General features: G+C 35.7%; 1 protein-coding gene across 1 annotated transcript in view; it reads right to left on the bottom strand.

The window, feature by feature from the left end:
• Positions 1-4023: 4023 nt before the first annotated feature.
• The window catches only part of LOC101741639 (integrator complex subunit 6), a 28539-nt gene continuing 5540 nt past the window's right edge, over positions 4024-27022 (bottom strand). The window contains exons 4-16 of the mRNA XM_004930186.4: positions 25035-25215; positions 17962-18167; positions 16002-16184; positions 15348-15500; positions 14554-14784; positions 14228-14419; positions 12546-12755; positions 11887-12087; positions 10366-10668; positions 9186-9300; positions 7740-7894; positions 6477-6603; positions 4024-5889 (exon numbers count right to left, since the gene is read on the bottom strand). Coding sequence (XP_004930243.1) covers positions 5660-5889; positions 6477-6603; positions 7740-7894; positions 9186-9300; positions 10366-10668; positions 11887-12087; positions 12546-12755; positions 14228-14419; positions 14554-14784; positions 15348-15500; positions 16002-16184; positions 17962-18167; positions 25035-25215 — 2487 coding nt within the window. The 3' untranslated portion in view covers positions 4024-5659. The remainder of the gene's footprint in view (positions 5890-6476; positions 6604-7739; positions 7895-9185; positions 9301-10365; positions 10669-11886; positions 12088-12545; positions 12756-14227; positions 14420-14553; positions 14785-15347; positions 15501-16001; positions 16185-17961; positions 18168-25034; positions 25216-27022) is intronic.

Below are 27022 nucleotides of genomic sequence, written 5' to 3'. Positions count from 1 at the left end.
ATAGACTGTAAGCATGTTATTTTATATGGCAAAAAACAGTAGGTAACTAAAATGTATCCAAAATTTATTTGAAAAATACTGTAAAAATACTGTGCGTAGATTTTAATGACGTTTGCTCCTGTTGTAAAGTATTTTACAGGGTATTTATTATCTGCTTTTAGAATTTAAAATAAACAGATCTAAAATTTATACCATAAGCATTACATGAGATTGCTGTACAATGCTCTTTTTTTTGAGATTCGAAATTCCAAATATGGTTTAGATTTATGAATTTATTTATATTATTTATTTCAAGTTATGACTTGAAATAAATAATTTAAAACAATCCGATAAGGTTAGTATAGCGACAAGCCGCGAACTGGTCGACTTATTTGAAATAGAATCTAATGTGGGGTTGGACTCAGCGCATCCAATTTTGCGTTTACATTATCAGTGTTGTTACAGCCCATTCACTCGCCCTCAATTTCCCAAGGCGGTGCCTCTATAGAATACACGCTTCTCAATTATCTGTGTCGCCGATGAACAACGTTGAAATTAATCTATTCCTTTTAATTATATGTATAATATATATTATGATTCGTATGACACGAATACGAAAATCTTGATCTAGTATTTACACTTACATCTACGTAATTTGTATTGTGTTGTATTTATACAATTCAACGATTCGCTTGCCCGAAGTAGTTTCCGTAGGATTATAGATATTGGAATGACAAAGTAAAGGATACAAATGTATGTAGTGGGAAAGTTTAATTGTAAAGCAGTTTAAAAAACTGTTTTATAAAAATATTACTTTTGTTGTGTAGAGGGACTTACGAAATCGTACTTCGTCGAATAGTAAGGAGTTGCAGCAGCTAGTTGTAGGCACGTCGTACTGCGGAGACCGACGCCGTTCGTCATCGACTATCGCCTCGACGACCCGTCGGTCGGGCGTCCTCGGGGTGGAGCCGCGTGTCTGGTTGTAGTGTTGACCGCGGGAATCCCCCTACTCTGACCGGGTTTTGACCCCGGACGGACGTTGGGTGTAGGAGTGCAGGGGAGTCGTTTAATGGGTGGGCTCTAAAATCCTTGGGCCCGCGGTCTGCTCACAGCACCATGCAGATCGTTGAGTCTCACATACCCCGCGCGCCCCCTAGGCGCGGGGACCTCGTAGGAGGTTCGGCCCCCGGCCCGAAAAAGAAAAAAAAGAAAAAGAAAAAAAAGCTAGTAGTAGGCACAATACTAATATTACCACCAAGTATATTATAATATAATTAAGAAGTCGAGAAATTCGAGAAGTCGTGGCCTAAAAAGGATAAGACGTCCGGTGCATTCGTGTTGAGCGATGCACCGATGTTCGAATCCCAGGCGGGTACCAATTTTTCTACTGAAATAAATACGTACTCAACAAATGTTCACGATTGACTTCCACGGTGAAGGAATAACATCGTGTAATAAAAATCAAACCCGCAAAATTATAATTTGCCTAATTACTGGTGGTAGGACCTCTTGTGAGTCCGCAGGGGTGGGTACCACCACCCTGCCTATTTCTGCCGTGAAGCAGTAATGTGTTTCGGTTTGAAGGGTGGGGCAGCCGTTTTAACTATACTGAGACCTTAGAACTGATATCTCAAGGTGGGTGGCGCATTTACGTCGTACATGTCTATTGGCTCCAGTAACCAGTTAACACCAGGTGGGCTGTGAGGTCGTCCATACATCTAAGCAATAAAATAAATAAAAAAGTAAGCGACGATCAAGGTCTGGGTTGTATTATAATAACAGATATCAGATATCTTTGAAACCTAAAAGCTTGTTGAATTAGCGGCAGAGTTTGGAGAATGATGGTGCCAATCGATACGAGCTCTCAAAAAATGTTTTGGCGGGAACATGGAGGCTAATATGTGCTAAGAATTAGTTTTATTTTGCTAATTGTTTTTTTTTTCGACGTACGTGTATAACAATGAGATGTTACTAGGACGAGGACTGTAACCAGTTATCCTATATTTCAGTAATTCATGTTTAGCTTTTAATATCAAACCGGACTTACCTTTGGCCAAAAGCGGTTTCATTAGAGTAATCGGATTTTTTTCGTTCTCGGAGTCTCGCCTTCAAATTTTGAGGTAATTTAAGTTTCGCGTTCTGGTCTAAAGGCTAGGAAAATACGGTTGAGACTTCGACCTCATGTCTCAAATTCGGTGCTAGCATTCACGTTACGCAGTCCATGGGGTCTGTGTGCTTAGTGCGAGAATTGTCCTAACAAATTTGAGTTAACTTTTACGCATTCGAGAAGTTAAAAAAACTCGCACTAGGCACACTGGTAACCACATAAACTTGGATGAGCCGTGAGCTCCTTCGTCGATCTAAGAATGATCGCATTTTGTTTAGTTGTATTAAATTTTGAAGTTACCTGCTAAACTGTTACTGGTGGTAGAACCTCTTGTGAGTCCGCACGGGTAGGTACCACCACCCCGCCTATTTGTGCCGTGAAGCAGTAATGCGTTTCGGTTTGAAGGGTGGGGCCGCCGTTGTAACTATACTGAGACCTTAGAACTTATGTATCAAAGTGGGTGGCGCATTTACGTTGTAGATGTTTATGTGCTCCAGTAACCATTTAACACCAGGTGGGCTGTGAGCTCGTCCACCCATCTAAGCAATAAAAAAAGGGTGCGTGTACGTATGTACGCGCGTAAGAAGTTATACTTTATTTTTATTAAATTTATTTCTTTTTTTATTTAAATTTTAATCAATTTGAAAAAAAATCGATTAAACAACATCCTCAAACACGCATATTGGACATCCCTTTTCTTGACATCGTATCAATTCGGTAATTCTCGGTACGGTTCGGAAAGTTCACATGCGGCTATATTCAGACTCGGCAAGTTACGTCGGTCATATTGTAATGAGCGATTTAGTGGGCAACTTCATTCTGTTAATTTTGTGTCACGGTGCGCGCGTATCGTAAAATTTCACTTTCATCAATTTTTCATAACGCGCCTAAAGAAGTATAACTTCAAAAATAAATAAATAAAAAGTTATAACATCGACGACCTATTATTATATTATGGACTATAATATGACTATATTATGATATGTGGCTACAAAGTCATAAATTACTATTTTGTTTGTACAGTTAATGTTTCATTTTATTTAAATCATATTCGTTACGTAATATTTGAGTACAAGCAGATCGCTTGCAATTCCACATAAGGTTATTAAAATACTAATTTATTCCTGGGATCTCAACAGTCGTAGACTATTTAAAACTATTTTTACGTGAACGCGCACCATGCGTTCGTGACTACGAAAATAACTGTAAACCATTCAAAACACGGGAAGTAGTAATATGACTGAATAAAATAATGACAAATAAGGACTTTTTGGCGGGAACGCGAGAAGTGAAGTTGTGTGATTTGTTTTATTTTGTATATTTGAGTCGACTATTATCAAAGCCGGCAATGTGACTTTTGGAAAATTATTGGTAAATCAGAAAAACGAATTATTGACTTTGTATTCCATTGGCAGTCACAAAACTCTTCTGAACGACGTCTTAGATAAATAACAGGTTAAGTATTAACCTTTATTTAATGTAGGTTTTGAACCGTATTCTTTGAAGGAGACGATTATATTCAAATCAATCTGTATTGACATATCAATAAATTTTTTTTGTCCAAATGCACAGATTGCCACCTTTGATAATAGACGACTCATTTAGTGTTTCTTCGGGTTTAAATGTGTAATGACGGTGGTTTATTAGCTGTTTAATATCTGCGAAAGTGCACAAATGTGGGAAGATTAAAGCCGCTGGACGTAGCTTCTCGGGATCCTCCAAAAAGTCCACTGAAAAAATCTCAGAAAATGACCACCATTTTACTGAGATTATATTTCATCCCATATCTAATTTCATTTAATTTCATAAATTATAATAAGATATGACTTAAAGGTCATAGTCATAAAATCCCTTAAAAATAAATGATAAATAATAAGTGATATTGATTAATAAGAATCTGTCAATGTCAAAATTCGAGTAAAAAAAAACAAACAAAATAAATCCAATAAGGATCATAATTTATTTTAAAAAATATTATAATACACTTTACAATTGACCGAACAGTGTCAGCGCAGTCGGATCGAACATTTCATTGTAAATTTATAAAGCCAATTTTATTCGTCTTTTAAGAGATCGGTCTAGAAAACGACCAAAATTTACTATTTGAACTATTTCATTGAAGATTATATAATATTCATCCGACCTCGCTGACGGTCCCAATGCATATAAACATCCTACTTATATTTCTCATTGGTAATAATCATTAAAAACTAATATATGTACATACAGTTATTTATTTACAAATAATATTCATCGATTTGCACATATAAGACACCTTCGTAACACCTTAAAATGCATATTGCTTTTGACATATTTAAATTCTTTTAAAAATATGCTTCCGATTAAAGTGAAATAATTTTATAGTTAGCTGGTCTATTTCAAAGTGCCCGCGCTAGAGACGTTCAACTTGAAATCGATACGAAAACGTCACACAAACAAACAATTCAAGAATAACCGAACTTTCCAATTAAAATAAAACTTAAGACATTCGTGGTCATTATATAAACTATTTTAACATCTCTTTAAATATTAAAACATTTGGTATGTATTGATTCGAAGGCGTATTTTATTCAAACGACAACAGACAATACGGTTCCATAACGTTATGACGATTCTTAAGTAGTTCTTCGATTGGTAATTGTCTTACGATATTTTTGTCGTAAAGGACTAACTATATATTCAGAGAAAAGGAAAACGCAGAACATATTTGTAAAAACTATGTATTAAAAAAAAAACATAAAAAGCATACAGTCATCACTTTTACAACGAAATACAATTAAATGCCCTTCTGTCATTGGTACAGGAAACGGTGAAATGAGAATTTATGTATTTTCAAGATACCCGACTTACTAAGACAAACAAAAGGCGGATTATGGAGACCTAAAAATACCAATCAAAAGTAATTCAACAAAACAAAAAAAATATATTAAGGCCCTTCGTCCACGATTATCAAGTGACGAAACTGACGTACAGAACGAAATAAAAAAAAGAACTATAATAAATCCGTTTCTAACATGTGTTTTCACAAATAAGGAGTAGAGTAAATCATGTTAAAAATATCAAAACCCGAGAAATTCATTTTGTTTGCTTAACTGCTGATGGTATGGGAGTTTATATTATGAGCACGCATGAGAAAGTACCACCATCCTGTCAGTTTCGGAAAGCAGTCATACTTTCTGGTTTGAAGGTTGGGGTTAGCGACTACATACACGTTTCAAGATCGTTGGTACCGTTCAAGTTGTCAATGAACGCGAGTAAGCATTTAGTACCTGGTGGATTGAAGACTGTTCCGTTCGCATACAAAAAATAAAATAACAAAAAAAAACAGCTTCCAACTGTCGGTCGGTTGCTTCGTGTAACATGGGCCGTCATTGCAATAGGGCTGCGACATTCTTTAAAAAAAAATCGATAAATTCATTATTTTTTTTTTAATTAATCGAGGACGAGGGTTATGTTCCGCAACAAAAGCAGTTTCATTCTTTTAATAATGTTTGAGCTCCAAACGTTCTAAGCAGACTATTAGTGTACGTCGAGGGCGCGTTAATGGAACGTCCACACGACTTTTTGTCGTCACTAGCTATGATTCGCACCACTGTTGTAAACCGCACTGTTGTTCAAACGCTTGATCGTACCGGAAGCGCTGCTTCCGTTCTTCTCTAATCCGGCCAAGAAGTCTTCTAGTAATTTCGCTAGAGCCTTCCTTTTAAACCTTAAGGATTCGTTAATCACATCACGTAACACTTCCTTTTTAATGTCCACAGTACCTTGCAATTGTTTTAAGTGCTCAAACAGTTTAGTGAAATCTGAAACAAAGATTTGGTCATTAGCTACTTCTAAAATTATTAGTAAACAATCTACTTCGAAAAACTTTCTTCTCCTTAGTGTCAATAAAATTAATAAAAGTATTTCACTAAGAGAAAAATACAGAAATTAAGAAAAAAGAAAATATAATTTTATATGTCGGTTATATATGTATATGATATATATTGGCTCATAATGTTAATATCTTTGCAATACAAATTATACAATACAAAGAATATATCTTTATGAATGCCATGCTCAGGCATCTACCTCGGATTCGATCTTTTATGTCATATACCAAATGGAATTAACTACGAATTTAAGATACTAGAAGTGTCGTAATATATGAGAATAATTTTTAGAGATAAATATTTCACAAAAACTTAAAAAACAGTGTGCTTAGTGCGAGTTTTTTAACGTTCTCGATAGCGTAAAAGTTAGCTCATATTTGTATGGAATGGGATCGTTTGCCTACGTTTGCCGCTAGGGGCGCTGTTCCAACTGCATGATCGTGTTTTTAATCCACTATCTGTTATGTTCTATTCGTTACTCATCAATGTTAAAAATAATCATTAAAATATAATGTTACCTCTTCCGGGTCGTCTAACGGCGCGGTACACCTGCGCCCTCACGTCGAGGTTGTGTCGACGTATGTCGGCTAACTCCTTCCGCGAAGGTTGAGGCACTGCGGGCGGCTGGGCTGCCAATCTCTCGCTCTACAAACAAACATACAAATTTTCATTGAGTTTCTTTTTTTTTAAGGGATTTTATGACCTGGCGACTATGACCTTTAAGTCATGTCTTATTGTAATTTATATTCTTATTTTTATGAAAAATGATAATAAGGAGTGAAATGAAATGAAATGAAATGAAGATGATTGATTTAAGCCATGATATGGGATGAAATATAATTTCAATAAAATGGTGGTCATTTACTGAGATTTTTTCAGTGGACTTTTTGGAGGATCCCGAGAAGCTACGTTCAGCGGCTTTGTTTCATTTTCCCACATTTGTGCACTTTCACAGATATTAAACAGTTAATAAACCACCGTTATTACAATTTTAAACCTGAAGAAACACTAAATACACAAAATAAAACAAATCATACAACTTCACTGCTCGTATTCCCAAAAAGTCCGAGTTTCTTATTTCTTACTAAAGCAGACTGCCTCACTGATATAAAGTACTACCGCCAAACGTGAACAGTATCAGGGACAACTCCAAATCTAACTTACAATCGAAAAGCAAACTTACAACCTTGGTTACAATCGAAAAGCAAACTTACAACCTCGTTTAATCTTAAGTTATTCAGCTTCAAACGTCCTCGGTTCGGCGTGGATGACCAAGGCGGTGATCATCATAATGTGTGTTCCGTTAGACACAACTAACTTCGTATATTTATCTCTAAGCAGTCATGCGTTTCATTTTGAAGTGTGGGACATTTATAATGCGATAGTTTAGGCTCCTAGCGTAGATGATATCCACTAGCGACGGCGATCACTAACCATCCGACGACCTGTATACTTCTGGTTATTTTGTCAATAAAATAACTTTTTTTTTTATTGCTTAGATGGGTGGACGAGCGCACAGACCACCCGGTGTTAAGTGGTTACAGAAGCCCATAGACATCTACAACGTAAATGCGCCACCCACCTTGAGACATAAGTTCTAAGGTCACAGTATAGTTACAACGGCTGCCCCACCCTTCAAACCGAAACACATTACTGCTTTACGGCAGAAATAGGCGGGGTGGTGGTACCTACCCGGGCGGAGTCCCAAGAGGTCCTACCACCAGTTAAAAAACACAGTAAAACTGCTACTGGAGCAATGAATATTGACAAAAGTCATTTACTTTTCGTTTCCATTTCTTCGCTCGTGAGTTCTGAGCGTCGTTCTGAGCAGCGAGCCCCTGCAGGATCGCGTTGATCTGAAGTTCCTGCGAGTCCAAACGCGTCTCGTTGGGCGGGGACGGCGACCGCGGAGCCTTGCACGGACTACTGTACGCGTCTGCAATAAGAACAATATCATCAATACAACGTTGTGTTTTTCGAAGTGAAACTTCTTTAGACGCATTGAGAATAAAATCGTTACGGCTAGAGAGAAAAGATACAATTTAGGAAAAGCGAGAATAAGAAAATAGACAGAGCGTCTCATGAGCCACTCAGCAGTTTTTTTTTTGTTTGGTTGGTTGGACGAGCTCACGGCCCACCTGATGTTAAGTGGGTACCGGAGCCCATAGACATCTACAACGTAAATGCCGCCACCTACCTTGAGATATGAGTTCTAAGGTCACAGTATAGTACAACGGCTGCCCCATCCTTCAAACCGAAACGCATTACTGTTTCACGGCAGAAATAAGCGGGGTGATGGTCTGGTGGATCATGCGAACTCACAAGACGTTCTACCACCAGTACAGTGGAGAGAGGGATAGGACAAAGCGAGCTAGGTAGTTTCTCTTCTACACAGCACTCCCTATTACAAGAGAAATTTTGTTTAAGGATGAAAAATGTAGAAAACCACAATACTACACACTGCAAAAGAAGTTTCACTTCTTTCACGTGCACCAAGTTACACACGTACAAGTTTTTTAATTTATATTTATCTACACAAACATTTATACTATTAAAAAATTGAAGGTACTTTTATGGGATTAAAAACAATTATTTAGTTTATAAAGTTTTTTTTCTGGTAAAATACTTGCTCGTTTCTTTGATAAATACTATTATGTCAGTTGTATCAATGGTTTGTGTATTATAAAAGTTCTTGAAGTATCTCAAAATCTGACACTTATTCATATAGAAAATTAACCTCAAAACGTTTTTTTTAACAAATTAGTAATGCACACAGTGTACGACTTAACTTTGTAATAACGTACAAAAAATAACATTTTTTTATCATTCATTGATCACGATCTCAGAGCGTTCATTTGCGCAATACACTATCTCTTATGCAAACAACCGTGAATGAAGTGTACCACAATAAGTTCGCACGTTACCGAATGACCGTGGGTTGTTGCGAAACCTCCAGTTTTATTTTCTTTATACCTCGAATAGAACTTAAAATTAATATTTATATAATAAGTAACTTCGTTCCTATCCGGTGTCCCACGACACCACACATCTTTTTTTATAAAAACATTTGATGTCCATCTTGTGCCCAGCACACAATGGAGAGGGGGCATTCCCCTTTATTCCAAAGATATCATTATCTCTCCTTTTTATCGTCCATAAAGATTTATAACGAAATGTTGGTATTAGTATTATCGGTATATTAGAATTTGAAGTGAGATGTAACTGACCGCCGTTGAGGAATGGTTTGACGACGGGCGGCAGGTTGGCGGGCGGCGCGAGGGGGGGCGCGGGCGGACACGGCGCCGCGCACACCGACCCGCCCGAGTCCAAGTTTGGAGGCTCCTGGAATATACAACCCATATTATATTACCAATACTAGTGGTCCCGTAGTAGTCGAAATTCGACTATAATTAATTAAAATTATTAGTTTGAACTTTATTATGTTTCTATTGTCAAAGACTATTTATTATACTTCTGTGATCACAGATTTCGCCAAGGCTACACTATAGACAAACAATATTAAAGACAAACAATACTAATCTATTCTGAATTTGACCACAGAAATATTAAACAATAAACAAAAGGGTATTCGTGTCTGGGTGTGTCAAATACATGGTAGTGTGTTAACACATAATTTAAAAAAATATTAACATTCTGCAGTCCTTCTCTATATTCTCTATAAGTGTGGGAAATTTCATACTTCTCTATGCGCACAATTTTCGTACAAAGGGGTTCAAAGTTTTTGCTTTACGTATTAATATACAGATATCGTCGTTGCAAATTTAAAATCTCCTATGTGATATTTTGATGACAAAATGATGTTTTCATATATTGTTAATATTAATGTTAATGAATACCTATACTCAGCAAAAACTCCCATGTGCATATCTCAATATTTCACTTTATTGCGCGTCAATCTTAAAAAATCCTAAGTTTCGGTTTGCATTTTATTGTAGATCAACATGTATTATATGTGCTAAAAAAATATTTGCATATTTTTTTCCAGGAGGTAGTTTTATTAGATTTTCTCGAAAACAACGTTTATACACATAGGAGATTTCAAATTTGCAACGACTTTTTTTTTCCTACCTATTCTTATAACTTCGAGGGGTTATTCTAGATTCGCCGAGCTTGTAGGTGAGCTCACGGGGCTCAAGCCTGACGACGTTGCTAACACGAACCCTAGCAAGAGCCGTGTTTCGCAGAATCTACCACCGGATCGGAAACGCGACCCACTGAGAAGATCCGGCGAGAAACTCAGTGGACTGTGTCTGTGAGTTAATTTACGACGATATACGACTTCAAATCGAATTATTTAGGCTAGAATTGGTCGATTTTTTTATACTTAATATTAATTGGAAAACTTTCTTTCCTTTGTAATAAACACAAAAAATATGGCAAGCTAACCTCGGGTGGTCGTCCCGATGGCAAGTCGGATGGCAAAGGCGTTAGTGGTGATGTCGGACGTCTAATCGCGAGCGGCGCCGGCTGCGGGGAGACGGACAGGGGGACCGCGGGCGGGGACAGCGGCGGGGCTGGGGACGAGGAGGGACGACGCGCCACCACGTGCTGCGGGAGAGGTCCCGCCTTGCGTTTAGGTGGGGTGACCCGCGGGAGGTCGGAGCCGCGCTTGCCGCCCGCCCCGCCCCCCGCCCCGCCTCGCACCGCGCCCCCCACGGGGTCGATGTCCGCTTCGTCTACCATCATGCGCTGCAAGAGACACGTTAAGTTAAAAATTAAATAGATGATAATAATATTATCTTCGGTTTTCGCGACTTGCAACTACAATTAAGACTTTTTACAGTTTTATCTCGTGCATAGTTCCATAGTACAATTTGATAAAGGTCAATTCTATTTATTAAACAAATCTAGTACTGGTGATCAATTTCAAATATAAATCAGCAAATACAGTGATAGAAATTATGCTTTGTGACGTCATTAATATATATCATAATCGGGATTAATAGTCCATGCTTTTTCCGTAAAGTGAGTGTTAACTATCATTTTTAAAGCATGAATATCATATCGGGTAGCGGTAGTGCGCTCTGAGATAAATTTACCTAGAAAGTTAATTATGAGATTAGAGACGGGTTAATTAAGAGAAAATGAACATCCGAAAACCGTACTTCTTTGATTTGTTATATTAAAAATTTACGGTTCGATTTTTGTGAAACGAATGAATGAAAAACTTGCTCGACGAAAGTCAGAAGATCTCGATAATTTACAAATGTGTTGAGGGTTAACGAAAATGAAACAAAAGCTCAGTTTAATCTACGATCTAAGACTTATTGATCGACATTTCGATTCGATATTTAATCGTAAATAAAACATTAGATTAGATTTAGATTAGATTATACTTAATCTCAAATAAAATGTAATGAGAAAGAAGCCAATGGAGGTATTGAAAACAATTCCTAACGATTTTTTATCTATAGATAAAAAATTTGCTAACAAAAAAAAACAAATAATACAATTGTTTAGAAAAAACCTAAAAAGCATATCTAGCTTCAATTACGTCACTATTTAGTATTCGATAACTGTATTTATTTTTTCCAAATCACGATCAGAATGTATTGTTTAAGATAAAGTCAACTTAGTATATATTAATATATACTTAGTATATAACTTAGCATATAATTAAGTATATACTTACGTATTTAGTAAATACTTAGTATATACTTAGTATATAAGAAAAGATATTAGTAGCATATTTAATTCAAATTAAGGTAAAAAATGCAAATTTTCCAAGCTCATCATCACTCTCATCACATCTTCAAACGACGCTTGTGGAGATTATTGAGCTGTAGGCAGCGGCTTGGCTCTGCCCCTGGCATTGCTGACGTCCATGAGTGACAGTAACCACTTACCATCAGGTAGGCCGTATGCACGTTTGCATGCTCGGTAAATAATAATAAAATAAAAACTCACTTTGTCAATCTTGAATGGATTCCCGAACATGTGCTGTCGAACTGGCTGAGATTCGATCTCTCGTAGCTGCGGCGTCATCCGCTTCAGATACTCCTGGTAGTTGCCCATCTGCGCGACCGGCATGGAGTGCGCGCTGTCTTCGTCTAACAGACGAGTGTGAGCGAGAGAGGGCTGCAGGAAATTGGCTCGCATTCGGACCACCTGCGGATAAGTTGCTAGTATTTAAAATCGTATAGTTTTAATTTAACACTTGGGTATTGGTTGGGATGTCTTACGGTCAACACGTTACTGTTATTAGAACAGAACATATCAGTAAGTCAGCCTCACATATTAATAGATGGGTGAACGAGCTTACGGTCCACCTGGTGTAAAGCGGTTACCTGATCCAATTGACATGATAAGAAAAATGCCACCACGCACCCCCAGATATAAGGTTAAAACGCAAATTGCATTACCAATCTATCACCAGAAAAATTTATAAATTTTTCGAATAAAAATAACGGGTCAAACATATGAACCACACGGCTATGCCTCTGGCTTTTCTGATATTGATTCCAACCACTTATCATCAGAGAGGCCGTGCGCTCGTCTCCGTTCGCTATCGATACATGGAAAAATCATGTGTCGTATAGGTAGCGATATTAAAATTTTCGACTCACTTGATCCAACAGATCTCTCCGTTGTATGTCGAATGGATTACGGTATGTGTGGGCTCCGCTTTTATGGCGACCCCGCGAGAGTCCTACCACGAAGCCGCCAAACTCATTGAGTTGATCACGTAAGGCGGAAAATTTATCTTGAAGGCACGGGTGGGTCGTGAGGTCTTTCTTGAGAGGCGACCGTGGCATTACTCGAACACTTTCAGCTCCCTGTAAATTGCAAACCCGCTGCATTAATAATAAGTAGTGGTCCCGCGGTAATCAAAATTTGACTTTAATTAGGTGAAATTATAAGTTTGAACATTATTATGGTTCTATTGTCAAAGACTATTATTTTACTTCTATAATTACAGATTTCGCCAAGACTACATAATAGACAAACAATATTAATCTATTCTCAATTTGACCACAGATTTTAAACAATAACAAAAGTTTGACAATAAACGAAGAGTATATAATATGTATCTGTCAAATACACGGTAGTGTGTGTCATGTTTCTTTTATTGAAATAATGTATTTTTGAGGCATAATCTAAAAAAAATTTAGCATTCTGCACTCCCTCTATATTTTCTATAAGTGTGGGAAATTTCATACTCCTCCGTCCACGCAATTTTCGTAAAAAGGGGTACAAAGTTTTGCTTCACGTATTAATATATAGATAATTTTGTTATGTTACACGCAAAAAGTTGAACGAAGTTGGACGCAAAGCTAATAATAATTCCATAATTAATATTTCAGCAGTAAGAATTCGTAAGCGAGAAGCTGATAATTTTTATTAAGCTGCTACGCTAACATTGCAAAGCAGCACTTTCTTTAGTTATGACGTCATTTAGGACTAAATTAGTAGATCACTTAACAATAGATTTAGCCGCATCCGACATACATTGTGTGAATGTATAGCTGAGACCAAGATCGGAAAAATAAATAACTATTCGATTTTACTTAACTATTAAAAATATATAAATATCGTGTTTTTGTGGTTTGCCTTAATTTAATTAACACTAATCATACCAACACTTACTGGTGGTACCTATTTCTACCATAACGGGTAGATAACGGTATACGACAAGTATTACTCAAAATAAACTAAACTAAACAAAAAAAATAGTATAAAAACTGTAGATTAATTCGTAAGAAAAAGTCATGAAGTCAAATGTGCAAAAGCAATAAGATGGATACGTGCATTTTCAATGCAAAAGTTCAAAATGGGTCGTTTGACCGTTATGGTATGTTTAGTGTTAAAGTAACGTTTAAACGAATTTGTTATTAGAGTTCGGATTCTTATAGGCAAGAATTTATGATTTTTGAGATCATCATTTCTAATAAATTACTTGACATCAGTCAGATTAAAGGTATAGTCTTGATCTTCTCGTAAATCGTTCGAAATTCCTGTGTTTGACACATTACTCAGAATAAATTTACACATATTACTTTTATTTTATGTCCGTACTATAACATAATTTCTATTTACTGAACCAACCTTGGCACCAAGTGTTTAACAATTAACTTCGAACAATAATTCTTTAATATGTTTGTATCAGTTAAATTATTTGTAGTTTTATATATTTGTATTCATCATCATCAGGCCACATTTGTCCACTGCTGGACATAGGCCTCACCCAATTTACGCCACACAGAATATTATGTATACTTATAGAACACAAAATATAATGTGTACTCACTTTTTGATTGTTACTATTGGCTTTATTAATAACATCAGCGCAGAGCTTTTCAAATTCGATCTTCGCTTGATTCTTCAGTCTTTTCAAATAGTTCAGAACGGAAAAACTCAGAGAATTATCCTGAGTGTCGGGTATGATGCTCTGAAGCAGCTGTGGTGATGCTCCCATTTTCGTTAAGGCTCTTCGTAGAGGCTGAAAGGTCAATAAATCGCATCAATTACTTTTGAGTTTTACAGGTTCAATAGTGTTAATTCCTTTTTTTTTTTAAATCCAATATAAAGTTAGTCGGCAAATGGATAACATAAACAGTAATGAATTCAACTTACCGCAACATAGTAGGCCGGCATGCGATCCAAATAGTGCTGGAAGGCCATTTTCCACTCCGGCGTGGGTTTGCAGCGATGTACTTTGAACAAATCGTCGAGCAACGGCAATAGCATCGGGTAGTTGTAGGGTAGTACGAACAGATTCACACAAGTTAAGTTCGTTGACGCTTTTAAGTAACCAAACGGTTGATTCATTTCTGAGGTTTTACACCCGCTATTTGCCACGAACACCTGTAACATAAATAAAATAAAGGATAGTTAATATGTTACTGCCATCTACAGGAGCAATGAAAAACTAATAACAAGCCATCTATTGGCCGACGCCCGTAATCAAAATGTGTATAAGAGAAACGACCTAGCTCGCTTTTTCCCTCTCTCCACAGTCGAGTAGTTCGCGATACGCTCTGTCGATTTTGCTCACTCTCGTTCTTCCTAAATTGTATATTTTCTTTCTAGCGGTAACGAATCTGTCACGAGTTAAAATTTATTCTCAACACGCCTAAAGAAGTTTCACTTCAAAAACTTTTTTTGTATTACTATTCTGTCGAGTAAAAATAAATTTGATTTAACCATTTAGGCATATTCGGTTGATATTTTACTAAAATAACTATAATCTTTAAAAAATGTTTAGGTTATATTTTGTCGTATTTTTAAAGAAATAAGCTTAACATAGACAGTCTGGACAGCTTGAATAGGACAATTTAAAGAAATTATCGGTCCATACGTAGCTTTTATACTCGTGTTGATCAGTAACTACAGAAATTAAGTATTCACGTATGTAAATATTTTCTTACCTGCCAACAAATTGTTGGTTGCTTTCTGGCGAGTATGAATTGTGTCAACGGACTGGGCTCGAGTTCGTACTTATCAAAGGGAAGATTGTCGATGACCATGGGCTCCTGGCTTGAACATGTGAACTTCACAACTGGATGAGCTGAACGAGGTGGCTGAAAATTGTATTTTAAATATTTTATGTTATATTTATTTTTAAATATTTTATTTTTATTTTAGTATTTATTTGTCCTTTTCTCAAATACACTATATGAGAGACTGCAGCAATGTTAGATTAAGTCAAGAGAGTAGAATTACATTCATGAGTGCTAGTACGTTAAGATGCTCAGAAGTTGGATATACTATATTTTTTTTCATTAAGTACATCAAGATACGATAATATAATTATATTTAATATGCCTTTACACTACTCAATTGTGGCCGTTCCTGGCCCAATAATTATAGAAACAACATCTAATTCTATTTATTATCGAACATCACAGAACAAATTCAAGAGCTGTCTAGGTAAACACTTTTATCGTTTATTAATGTAATAGGATATTAACGTAATTAATAATTTAAAAAAACACAAAATTAGTGACGCGTGCTGAGGAAAAAATTCTAGGTCCAGTAGCGAACGAATAAAGGCTTTTGTAGATGCATCAAATATTACTCACCAGAGTGGGTGCATTAGGATCCGATCTGAACGACTCCGGTATTGGCCAGAAGCCTACAGCGAAACCTTTCTGGGCGACGGTCCGCGGCACGTAGATGAGTCGACGACACGAGTGCCAAGCCTGCGGTGCGCCGCCACTCTGGTTCTGATTCGCGCTGGTCTGATACGAGCCACCGTTCCAACGCTGTAAATGGACAAAGTTTAGTTTTTTTTTTTATTGCCCTTGTAGGCAGGCGAGCATACGGCCCTCTTGGGGTTTGTGATTACCGTCGCCCATGGAGGTCAGCAATGCTGGGCACGGCCAAGATGCTGCCTAAATAACATTAGTGACCGCAATGAAATCGGATTTCTGATCTCGAATCTCGAAGTGGGTGGTCTCGGTGTTATTATGAACAGCTTTAGAATTGTAATAGTATTGTCTTATTGAAGCGAAACTTCTTTAGGCGCGTTGGGGGTTAAATTTTACTCGCGACAGATTCGTTACGGCTAGAGAGAAAAGAATACAATTTCGGAAGAGCGAGACTGAGAAAATAGACTCTTCTTTTTTTTATTGCCCTTGTAGGCAGACAAGCATACAGCCCACCTGATGGTGAGTGGTTACCGTCGCCCATGGACTTCAGCATTGCCAAGGGCAGAGCCAAGCCGCTACCTACCGCTTAATACTCTCCACAAGCCTCTTTTAAAGAAGGACATGTCATAGCGGTCAGGAAACACCGTGGAGGGGAGCTCATTCCATAGCCGGATGGTACGCGGCAAAAAAGACCTCTGGAAACGCACTGTCGATGAACGCAGCGGTTCCGGGTGATATGGATGAACTCAAGCACAACTCGCGTCTCGCGCGCCACTAGACCGTTGAGAGAAGGTAAAAGACAAGCTGGCTAGGTTGTTTGTCTTACACACAGCCTTCTCTATTACAAGAGAAATTTGATTTAAGGATGAAAAATGAAGAAAACCACAACACTACAAACTACAAAAGGATTTTCACTTCTTTCACGTGCACCAAGTTACACACGTACAAGTTTTTTAATTTACATTTATCTACACCATAAATTATAGGTACTATTAAAAAATTTTAAATACTTTTATGGGATTAAAAACAATTATTTAGTTTATAACTTTTTGTTTCTCGTAAAATACTTGTCAGTTTCTTTGATAAATACTATTATGTCAGTCGTATCAATGTTTTGTGTATTATCTTCTTATCGCTTTTGTAATTCATGACTGGGGCAGTTATGATTGATTTCATTACAATTGTTTTTGTGCATTATTATTGATTTTTTTCAGTATCATTTTTACATGGTAACATGATAGCAAAATAATTTGCATCACTGTAATTCATTATTATATTAGAACTTTTAGTAACGATTTAGGCTTTCTATCCGTAACTTAACACCAGATCGAACGTGAGCTCCTATAGTTTATTGAAAAATGTGACGTTAACTTCAAAACGATGCATGTTTTAAATTGTCTGTCTGACTGTTTTATTGCCAGCACAAAAATAAATAACAATAATTAATTTAGACCAAATTTCCATTGTCATTTGCGAATATGAAAACATGGCACTCGTTTATTGAACTTATAGTAGTTTTTAGTTTGAAAAATAGGTATTAATAAATAATATTTTAAAAAAACTAACAAAACACACTTTTATAGACAATCCAACAATATTTTTTTATAATTAATTTATTATTATTATTTTTTTTAGCGGGATGTTCTATATAAAAGCGTATTTTGTTAGTTTTTTTAAACTATTATTTATTTTTCAATTTTTTTGTTTTTTTTTTTGTTTTATTATTGAATTGTCATCAATCCTTAATAAGTATACCAAATTTCGAGTTAATCCGACGTCTTGAAGGGGGTCAAAATCATGATCAACGATTCCATTACAATATATGTACTAACATACTAACATACATACGTCTGAACCTAATAAAAGCGTATTAAAAATCAAAACAACTCACCCCGTTTCTGTCGGCGTCGGCGTCCACTTCCTTTTCGGTGTCGTGATTCACCTCGTCCTGGTCGTCTCGGCCGGCGGCGCCGTCGATCGGAGGCGGATCCGGTCCGATCTTCTCAAAGTTGATAACGACGCCGCTCTGCACTTTCTGCACTAAGCTGTCGATGCACTGCATCAACATACGGTGCGACGTGATGCAGTATGAACGACCTGAAATTACAAAATAAATATGAACCCCTCTTTTAATGATGCGTAGTTTAAACTTGATATACCATAGCAATCGCGTGGGAAATTGACATTCTCACCTAAGATATACAACGGCATTTTACTAAATCTATATTTTTATAATTATTATTTATTAATTATTTCTTATTTGGATGAACGACTTCGTGGCCTGTCTGGTTTTAAATGGTCACCAGAACTCATAAACAATTATATAATACAGTTGAGACTTTAACCTCAAGGCCGGTGGCGATATTCTGGTTACGATGTCTATGGACTCGTACACAAACCTACATACATACTGCTTCTTTGTTTCCTATTATCTTCTTCTGGAGTGTAACCTCGAATCAAACCCTTCCATTTATATCGGTCTTAAGTAGACTGTTCTAGCTCCTCCCACGTCATGCTCAATACACAATACAATAAACATACATACGCCATAAAAAAAATCTACAATACATTAAAAAGTTACAATAGTTTTACGAAATATAAAACAGGATATCAGATAACGATAATAGATAGTACCGGTTGTAATAAGCCTTCTCGCTCAAGTTTCATGTCCAACAATAACCATTTGTTGACAAACAATATAAGCGAGCGGCTCGATGATTGGTGTATACGAAAAACAATAGATCGAGATTTGGTTGTCTACGTGAAAACACATAATATAATAATGAGGTAGAGCTGGTAGAAGGCACCACCGATGAGCCTTTTATTGCTATGTAAACAAACAATTACAGATTACTTTCAAGAGGGTCGTATTATCAAATGTACTAAACTATGGAAGATGAAGTTTACATTTTTTTAAGAAGGAGCCCCGCGGATCTGTGGGCTGTCTTCAAAGGACAACTGAAAGCGGCAGTGTAAATAATACTCCTTAAAATTTGTAAACAAACGTACGCATGTCATTATTCGTTATAATTTTCCTCTTCAAAACTTACAAAACAGTGAAGGTTTCTGTTTTGTTCCCTTTGTTTCTATTGTGTATCTCGAGTTTAGAAGCTTAAAGTCGGTTTTACTTTTTGCAAAATTCGAATTTATAAGGATTCCTTTGCAGTTTGTTTACTTTTTTATTTTCTGGTTCCTCCTACAGCGCCGACTACACTCATTAGATCAAACAATTAATATAATAGGATTAATCGCGCATATAATAACATTAGAACCAGTGATAATACGAAATGATCGATTTAATAAACTGAAATCAATGTGGTCCAAGATATTTTTTAATGGCGTTCAGTTTTATCTCGATATTAGAATTGCAACGAACGTAGATTTAAAAGAGATCAAACAATTGATCTAATAGGATTAATCGCGCATATAATAACATTAGACCAGTGATAATACGAAATGTTCGATTTAATAAACTGAAATCAATGTGGTCCAAGATATTTTTTAATGGCGTTCAGTTTTATCTCGATATTAGAATTGCAACGAACGTAGATTTAAAAGAGATCAAACAATTGATCTAATAGGATTAATCGCGCATATAATAACATTAGAACCAGTGATAATACGAAATGTTCGATTTAATAAACTGAAATCAATGTGGTCCAAGATATTTTTTAATGGCGTTCAGTTTTATCTCGATATTAGAATTGCAACGAACGTAGATTTAAAAGAGATCAAACAATTGATCTAATAGGATTAATCGCGCATATAATAACATTAGAACCAGTGATAATACGAAATGTTCGATTTAATAAACTGAAATCAATGTGGTCCAAGATCATTTTTTAATGGAGTTCATTTTTATCTCGATATTAGAATTGCAACGAACGTAGATTTAAAACAGATCAAACAATTGATCTAATAGGATTAATCGCGTATATAATACATTAGAAGCAGTGACAATACGAAATGCTCGACCTGAAATCAATCTGGCCCAAGATAATATTTTTAATGGCGTTTAGCTTTATCTCGATATTAGAATTGCAACGAACGTAGATTAAAAGAATGAGTTGACATATTTTTATGTTACATTATTTTCGAAACATACATTACTGGTACTAGTTTAAATTCATTGCCTTGTTCACATATTATAATTGCATACTTACACATTACATTGCCTACCTACTACATAACACTGAATTATTTATACAAAAACCTTGACTATATGGAAACAAAAACTAGTCGAACAGGTTTTGAAAGGGCTTATGCTATCCCAAGATTTCGAATAAAATGTACATCGGTTTAAAAGGCATTTCATTCAAAATTTAACAACACAATTGCATTTCAGAATATTTAAGTCATAAGAACAGGAATGGTATTATTAGTTTCGAAGACATCATTAAAATGTAAATTTTAAATGTGTATATTAAAAAAAAAAAACAGAGCACTAGAACTACAATATATAATTTGATGCTAATCACTATACTGTTATAGGAACACGTGAAAATTAATGTTGAAGTCCGCTTTAAAAACTAACACTTCATAGGAAAAGGACCATATCTTAAATATCGAGTAAATAGGCTAAATGAAATATCATGAATTTAAAATCGATAATAAACAAAATCGATATTGTTGCTCAAATGTTCTGGAAATTGAAGACTAAAATTCAAACTGTCCGTATAAGTAATTTCATGGTTAGCTGATATACAATTTACGTCAACTATTTGGAATATAATTTCATTTTGTGTATGTCTGGCTGTCGAGACGGAGTAAAAAGCGTGATGAAAAGAAGTGGGCGTCTTGTAAATCCGTACGAGTAGGTACAGACCGCTACCTTGCCTATTTCTGCCGTGAAGCAGTAATATAGTTTGGTTGGAAGGGTGGGCCAGCCGTTGTAATGTAAGACTGACTTAAAGTTCCCATATCTCAAGGTGTATAGCAGAATTTACGTTGTTGAGTTATATGAGCTTCAGTAATAACTTAATACCAGGTGGACCCAGAGCTCTTCCACCCATTTAAGCATTAACAAATAATAAAAAGCCCTCAAAAACAGTGCAAAACTTAATGAAATCATTCGCCTTTTTCTAACTTTTTAATGCACTCAATAGAGAAAGATAGACTAACTTTTTAGAGGCACGTTCAATAACATGTGCCTGGAGGTAATTTCCTTTATTGACATTAGTGTTTTATAACAACTAGAGGTCCCGCAGTAGTCGAAATTCGACTATAATTAATTGGAATTGTAAGATTGTACACTATTATGATTGTATTCTATAATCACAAATTACGCCAAGACCACACTATAAAAAATATTAACAATGACAAACAATATTTAATCTCAATTTGACAACAGACGTCAAGAACAAAAGTTTTACAAATCAAATCAAATCAAATCAAAAAAGTTTTATTCAACATAAATGAAAGTACATACTTGTTGAACGTCAAAAGAATTACCGCCAATTCACAAGAATTAGCCTCCGTCCTGAGAAGAATTGGCAAGAAACTCAGCGGGCATGTTTTTTTTTTTTTTAATATTAGATTTTTATTTTTATTTTAAATATTTTTTTTTTTTTTAAATATTCATATTACAATAAGTAATTATAACATAACAATTTTACAATATTGAAATTCCCGGAGCGAGCAACTCATTCCCACTTTGTGCAATCTTCTAGATAATCATTGACTTTATAGTAAGCTTTATTGCACAGATGTTCTTTAATAGTTTTCTTAAACCTATGTATATGTAGGTTCTGAACATCTTGTGGGATTTTGTTGTACAGGCGCACAGACAAACACCCGAATGAATTTCGTATCTTATGTAACCTACTCATCGGCACAACAAGCTTGTGTTTGTTCCTAGTATTTCTATTATGTATGTCCGACATCTTAGGAAACTCCTCAATATGTTTACGAACATACATCAAATTTTCAAAGATGTACTGGGATGGCATAGTGAGAACTTTAATTTCTTTAAATTTTTCCCTCAGGGATTCCCTTGAGTGCATGTTATAAATAGCACGTATAGCTCTTTTCTGCAGAATAAATATCATTTCTACATCGGCCGCATTGCCCCATAGCAAAATGCCATAGGACATGACACTGTGGAAGTAACTAAAGTAAACTAAACGGGCCGTGTCCGCATTTGTTAACATTCTAATTTTTTTTACTGCGTATGCTGCAGAGCTAAGCTTACTCGCCAATTTATGAATATGAGGTCCCCACTGCAGTTTGGAGTCCACTGTTATACCAAGAAATACGGTTGACTCAACAAGCTCCAATGATTCCTCAGAAACAATTACATTACTATCTACTTGTCTCACATTTAAAGATGATTTAATACATTTTAAAGTAAATTTAATACATTTCGTTTTCTTACTATTCAATAATAGGTTATTGATACGGAACCAATGAACCACACACGAAATCGCATCATTCACTTCGTCATAGACTTGTAATTGTCGTTTAATTTTAAATAATAAAGATGTATCATCTGCGAATAATACGACCTCGTGTCGGGACTCAATAAAACTAGGCAAATCGTTTATATATATTAGAAATAAAAAAGGACCCAAAATGGAACCCTGAGGTACACCCATTTTCAACGTGGTGCCTGAAGATCTATTTCCTTTCACATCTACTGTTTGTATCCTTCCTGATAAATAGGAAGTAATAAGTTCCAATGCACCATCCCTAATACCATAGTGATGTAGTTTCCTCACCAATGTTTCATGTTCAACACAGTCAAATGCTTTGGATAAGTCACAGAAAATTCCAAGACAATCATGCGATTCCTCCCAAGATTGAAATATATTTTTGATTAGATAAGCACCTGCATCAGTTGTAGAGCGACCCCTTGTAAACCCGAATTGTTTATTATGAAGCAGGTTATTTGATTTAAAATGTTCTAAAAGTTGTGTCAAAATAATTTTTTCAAAGATTTTACTCAACGTAGGAAGTACTGAAATAGGTCTATAGTTAGAGGGGTCATCAGTACTACCAGATTTAAAAAGAGGAATCACTTTACTATGTTTCATTAAGTCAGGAAATACACCACACTTAATACAATCATTAAAAATACTAACAAGATGAGAAGCAATAATGTCTATTACAGACTTCAAAACCTTTACTGATATTCCCCACAAGTCAGCTGTATTTTTTACATTAAGGCTATTAAAGCTTTTTATTATATTGTTTGAATTAATTTTCTTAAATTTAAAAATTTCATTGCATTTCTTGACATGGTTATGCAATAATATTTCAGCTGCTGTGGGGGATGAATTTAGAGATGTGGTAGTTGAAACTGGAATGTCAGAGAAAAACTTTTCAAAAGCATTAGCCACATCTTCATGACTAGTTACCAATTTATCGTCTATTTTTAACGAGAATTCTTGATGGCTATTTCTGACTTTTCCACTTTCTCTACCAATGATGTTCCAAGTCATCTTTATCTTGTCAGGGGCATTTTTGATTAAATCACTTAAATGTAAAGATTTTGCCGCTAAACAAACTTTTCTAAATAGTTTGGAATAGTTCCTGACATATTGATGAAATGTTTCATCATTATTATAAGCTTTTTCAGAATACAGATCATACAATTTTTTTCTACTTTTGTACACTCCGGTGGTGGCCCACTCGCTGAACACCGTTTTGTTTTTTAATGTTACAGTTTTAGGAATAAATACATCAGTAAACACAATATAATAAGTACAATACGTAAACGTAATAAGTACAATAGTATGCATGCGTGTGTGCGTCAAATACATGGTATGTAGTGTGTGTAATGTTTTCATTATTGATTTAATGTATCTTTTATGCATTATTTTAAATTTTTTTTAGCATTGTGCACTTCTTCTCTATATTCTCTATAAGTGTGCAAAATTTCATACTCCTCCGTCCGCGAAATTTTCGTTAAAAAGGATACAAAGTTTTTCCTTCACGTATTAATATATAGATAGACGAAAGCAGTTTTAGCTGAAGTTTAAGATTCAAAGTTTATCAAGTCCGCTCTTGAAGGAATTTGATATCTATCGGTCCATTTAAATCTTCTTTGGAAGTTTTCATTTTATCCATTTGACAATTTCAGAACTTTCGAGTGCTACTTGTTCGTACAGGGTTCAAAGTTTTAAACACGTTTTCATTAGCTTGGCCTGTATATATCATCTATGCATCGGAATCTTTCAACGTAATTTTCAATAACTTTTATTTGTGCGATTAATGTGAAACATTTTAACTCGTATCAAGGACCAAGTAAAAGTACAATTATTGCTTTGACCTATTTTTAAAATCAGTGTGCCTAGTGCGAGTTTTTTAACGTTCTCTATAGCGTAAAAGTTAACTCAAATTTGTATGCAGTTCCAACATTTTGTCTACGTTTGCCGCTAGGGGCTCTGATCAATTTCCATACAAATTTGAGTTAACTTTTACGCTATCGAAAATGTTAAAAGACTCGCACTAAGCACACCGAAGTAGAATTGACAAAATTAAAAAACATCATGAAGTTACGGTTCGCGCAAACCAAGATAATAATGTATATAAATAGTCATTAGGTATATATTAATAATACGCGAGTTTCCAATAGTAAGAACGCAATAATGCAAAAAGTTAGTAACTTGTCGATATCCCAGTAGGTGGGAGGTTGGCACAGCATGTACTCATGTTGTAGGTCAATTTGGCCAAGTTTTACGAGCGGCCGCCTGCTTCTTGGCCACAAGCATCATTGAGCACGATTGGTCTGAGATTGGCAAATCAGGACAGGAATTATTGAGGCCGCTATCTCTCTACCTATTATCTGGTCGAAGAAATTTATAATACCTAAGCCTGAATCTTTCAAGAAATCATTTGCATTTATTATACTACTATTATTTATATAACAAAAATACAATAAAACATGTGAGAAAGTGCCAGTTTTCAAATGAAAAACAATCCAAATCGGTTCACCTATTGGTTTGACGAATTATCAGTACTCACCTCCGGTAACTTCGCACATGGCGTCTATTGGTGACGTATCGGAGGGCACGAGGCCGGTGTCCCGTTCTACGGCCGGAGTGCCGGCCAGTCTCAAAACAAGGGAGAACAGACGCTGATCCCACCGAAACGGTTCCCGGGTTAACTCCGATCCGGGAATAGGGCAATTCATGGGCAAGTTGAACTGAAACAAATGTACATAGGTAAATACTTATATAGACACAAAATAAACAACAGCACAACTAATACTAAACGCAGCAGAAGAAAACTAATGATTTTATTTATTTCTACATTTGTTTCGTCGTTCATGTTTTTACTGGTGGTAGGACCTCTTGTGAGTCCGCACGGGTAGGTACCACCACCCTGCCTATTTCTACCGTGAAGCAGTAATGCGTTTCGGTTTGAAGGGTGGGGCAGCCGTTGTAACTATACTTGAGACCTTAGAACTTATATCTCAAGGTGGGTGGCGCATTTACGTTGTGGATGTCTATGGGCTCCAGTAACCACTTAACACCAGGTGGGCTGTGAGCAGAACCACCCACCTAAGCAATAAATAAATAAAAACACTGCAACATGTGATTCTAACGACGAGCTCACTGCCAATCTGATGTTAAGTAGTTTCACTAAGCACTTAACGTCAGGTACTACGTATGCGCATTTACCAATTCTGGCTAATAAACGAGTTGTTGTGAATTTTTTACCATAAGCAACAAATCGGAGTGTCATATAAGATTTTGACATGTACAACAAACGAAAAATTATGTGAGTACACAATAAGTGGAAGTCTTTCAAACGCATTTCCGTACTTCGTTATGCAACGAACGAATGACATTTAGATGAACTCGCTAATGTGACGCACTTTCGAAAACATTCAGTAATGAAATGCTCGAGTCTTACTTTACGTCCACCAAAGGTTTCTCTCGTAAACACGATCAAGTGAGGTCTTATTGTAAAATTAAAACGGTTTTGTCTTTTCCTAAAATAACTATTTACGCTTTCTGATATGTATGTTAGAGACATTTGTAATTCAATTCAGCATGCAGTTAAATGATGATATGTTTAAGATAAAAAAGTATTTTTTTTAGTTTTATATTAAACTATGTTATCGCCTGTAGCTTCGCCATTGTGCACATAAGATGTGGGCGACTGCGAGTTTCCTCGAATCAGTTCAGTGGTTTGGGCATGAAAACGTAACAAAAAGTTAGTATTATATAATAATTTTAATATTGATAAAAAATTTAAACACCCTAACAATTTTAAACAATAAACAAGATTTAACGAAATTGTTTAAATGAAACTTCCATTTGTTTACAATGTAATATATCAATGAAACTTCAAAATTAAACAATTTAATTAAGTTACCTACTTCACTGGTCACATTTGTAGATAAAATTGTGTATTACAATATGTACAACGTCTACAGTTAGGTACTTGCTATGACTGTACAGAAAACATTAGTTGGCTAATGTTTCAGTTTTTCAATGAATTTTATTTCTATTCATTTGCTTGGTGTTATGTTTCATTTCTCTGTTAACGAGAAAAGTGTTCGCGTCCTAACTTCAAAACGTCCATTAATACCATTTCTACTAGTTTCTAGTAGTAGTAATAATCGAAATTTATATTTATCACTGACATCCTTTATGACTTAATTTGTCATTTAAAAAAACACGAGTTGACAAACTAAAACTGGTTTGGTTTGCGAACCGATATCTATTTATGTATACATAGTTTATCAGCAATTTTAGAGCATAAATTTTGTGCCATGTCGGCTATGGCCACAAACAAGGAAGTTTCGTTTGGAACTTTATTTATAATTCAATAACGAAAGGAATTCGCTTGGCATGTATCGATGCGAAAGTGCACTCGCTTTTACACCGAAGCACCGTGCACAATATATATATGCACAGTTAACCCACACCACCACTCAATAAAACTCTGCAGTGCTGCTGAATAAGCAAGTTTATTGATATTTAGTGTGCAGTGAGAAATGG

Source organism: Bombyx mori, chromosome 5, assembly GCF_030269925.1.
Source record: "Bombyx mori chromosome 5, ASM3026992v2".
NCBI lineage: Eukaryota > Metazoa > Arthropoda > Insecta > Lepidoptera > Bombycidae > Bombyx > Bombyx mori.
Note: the sequence above shows the minus strand (reverse complement) of the source record. Positions and strands in the feature narration are given on the sequence as shown.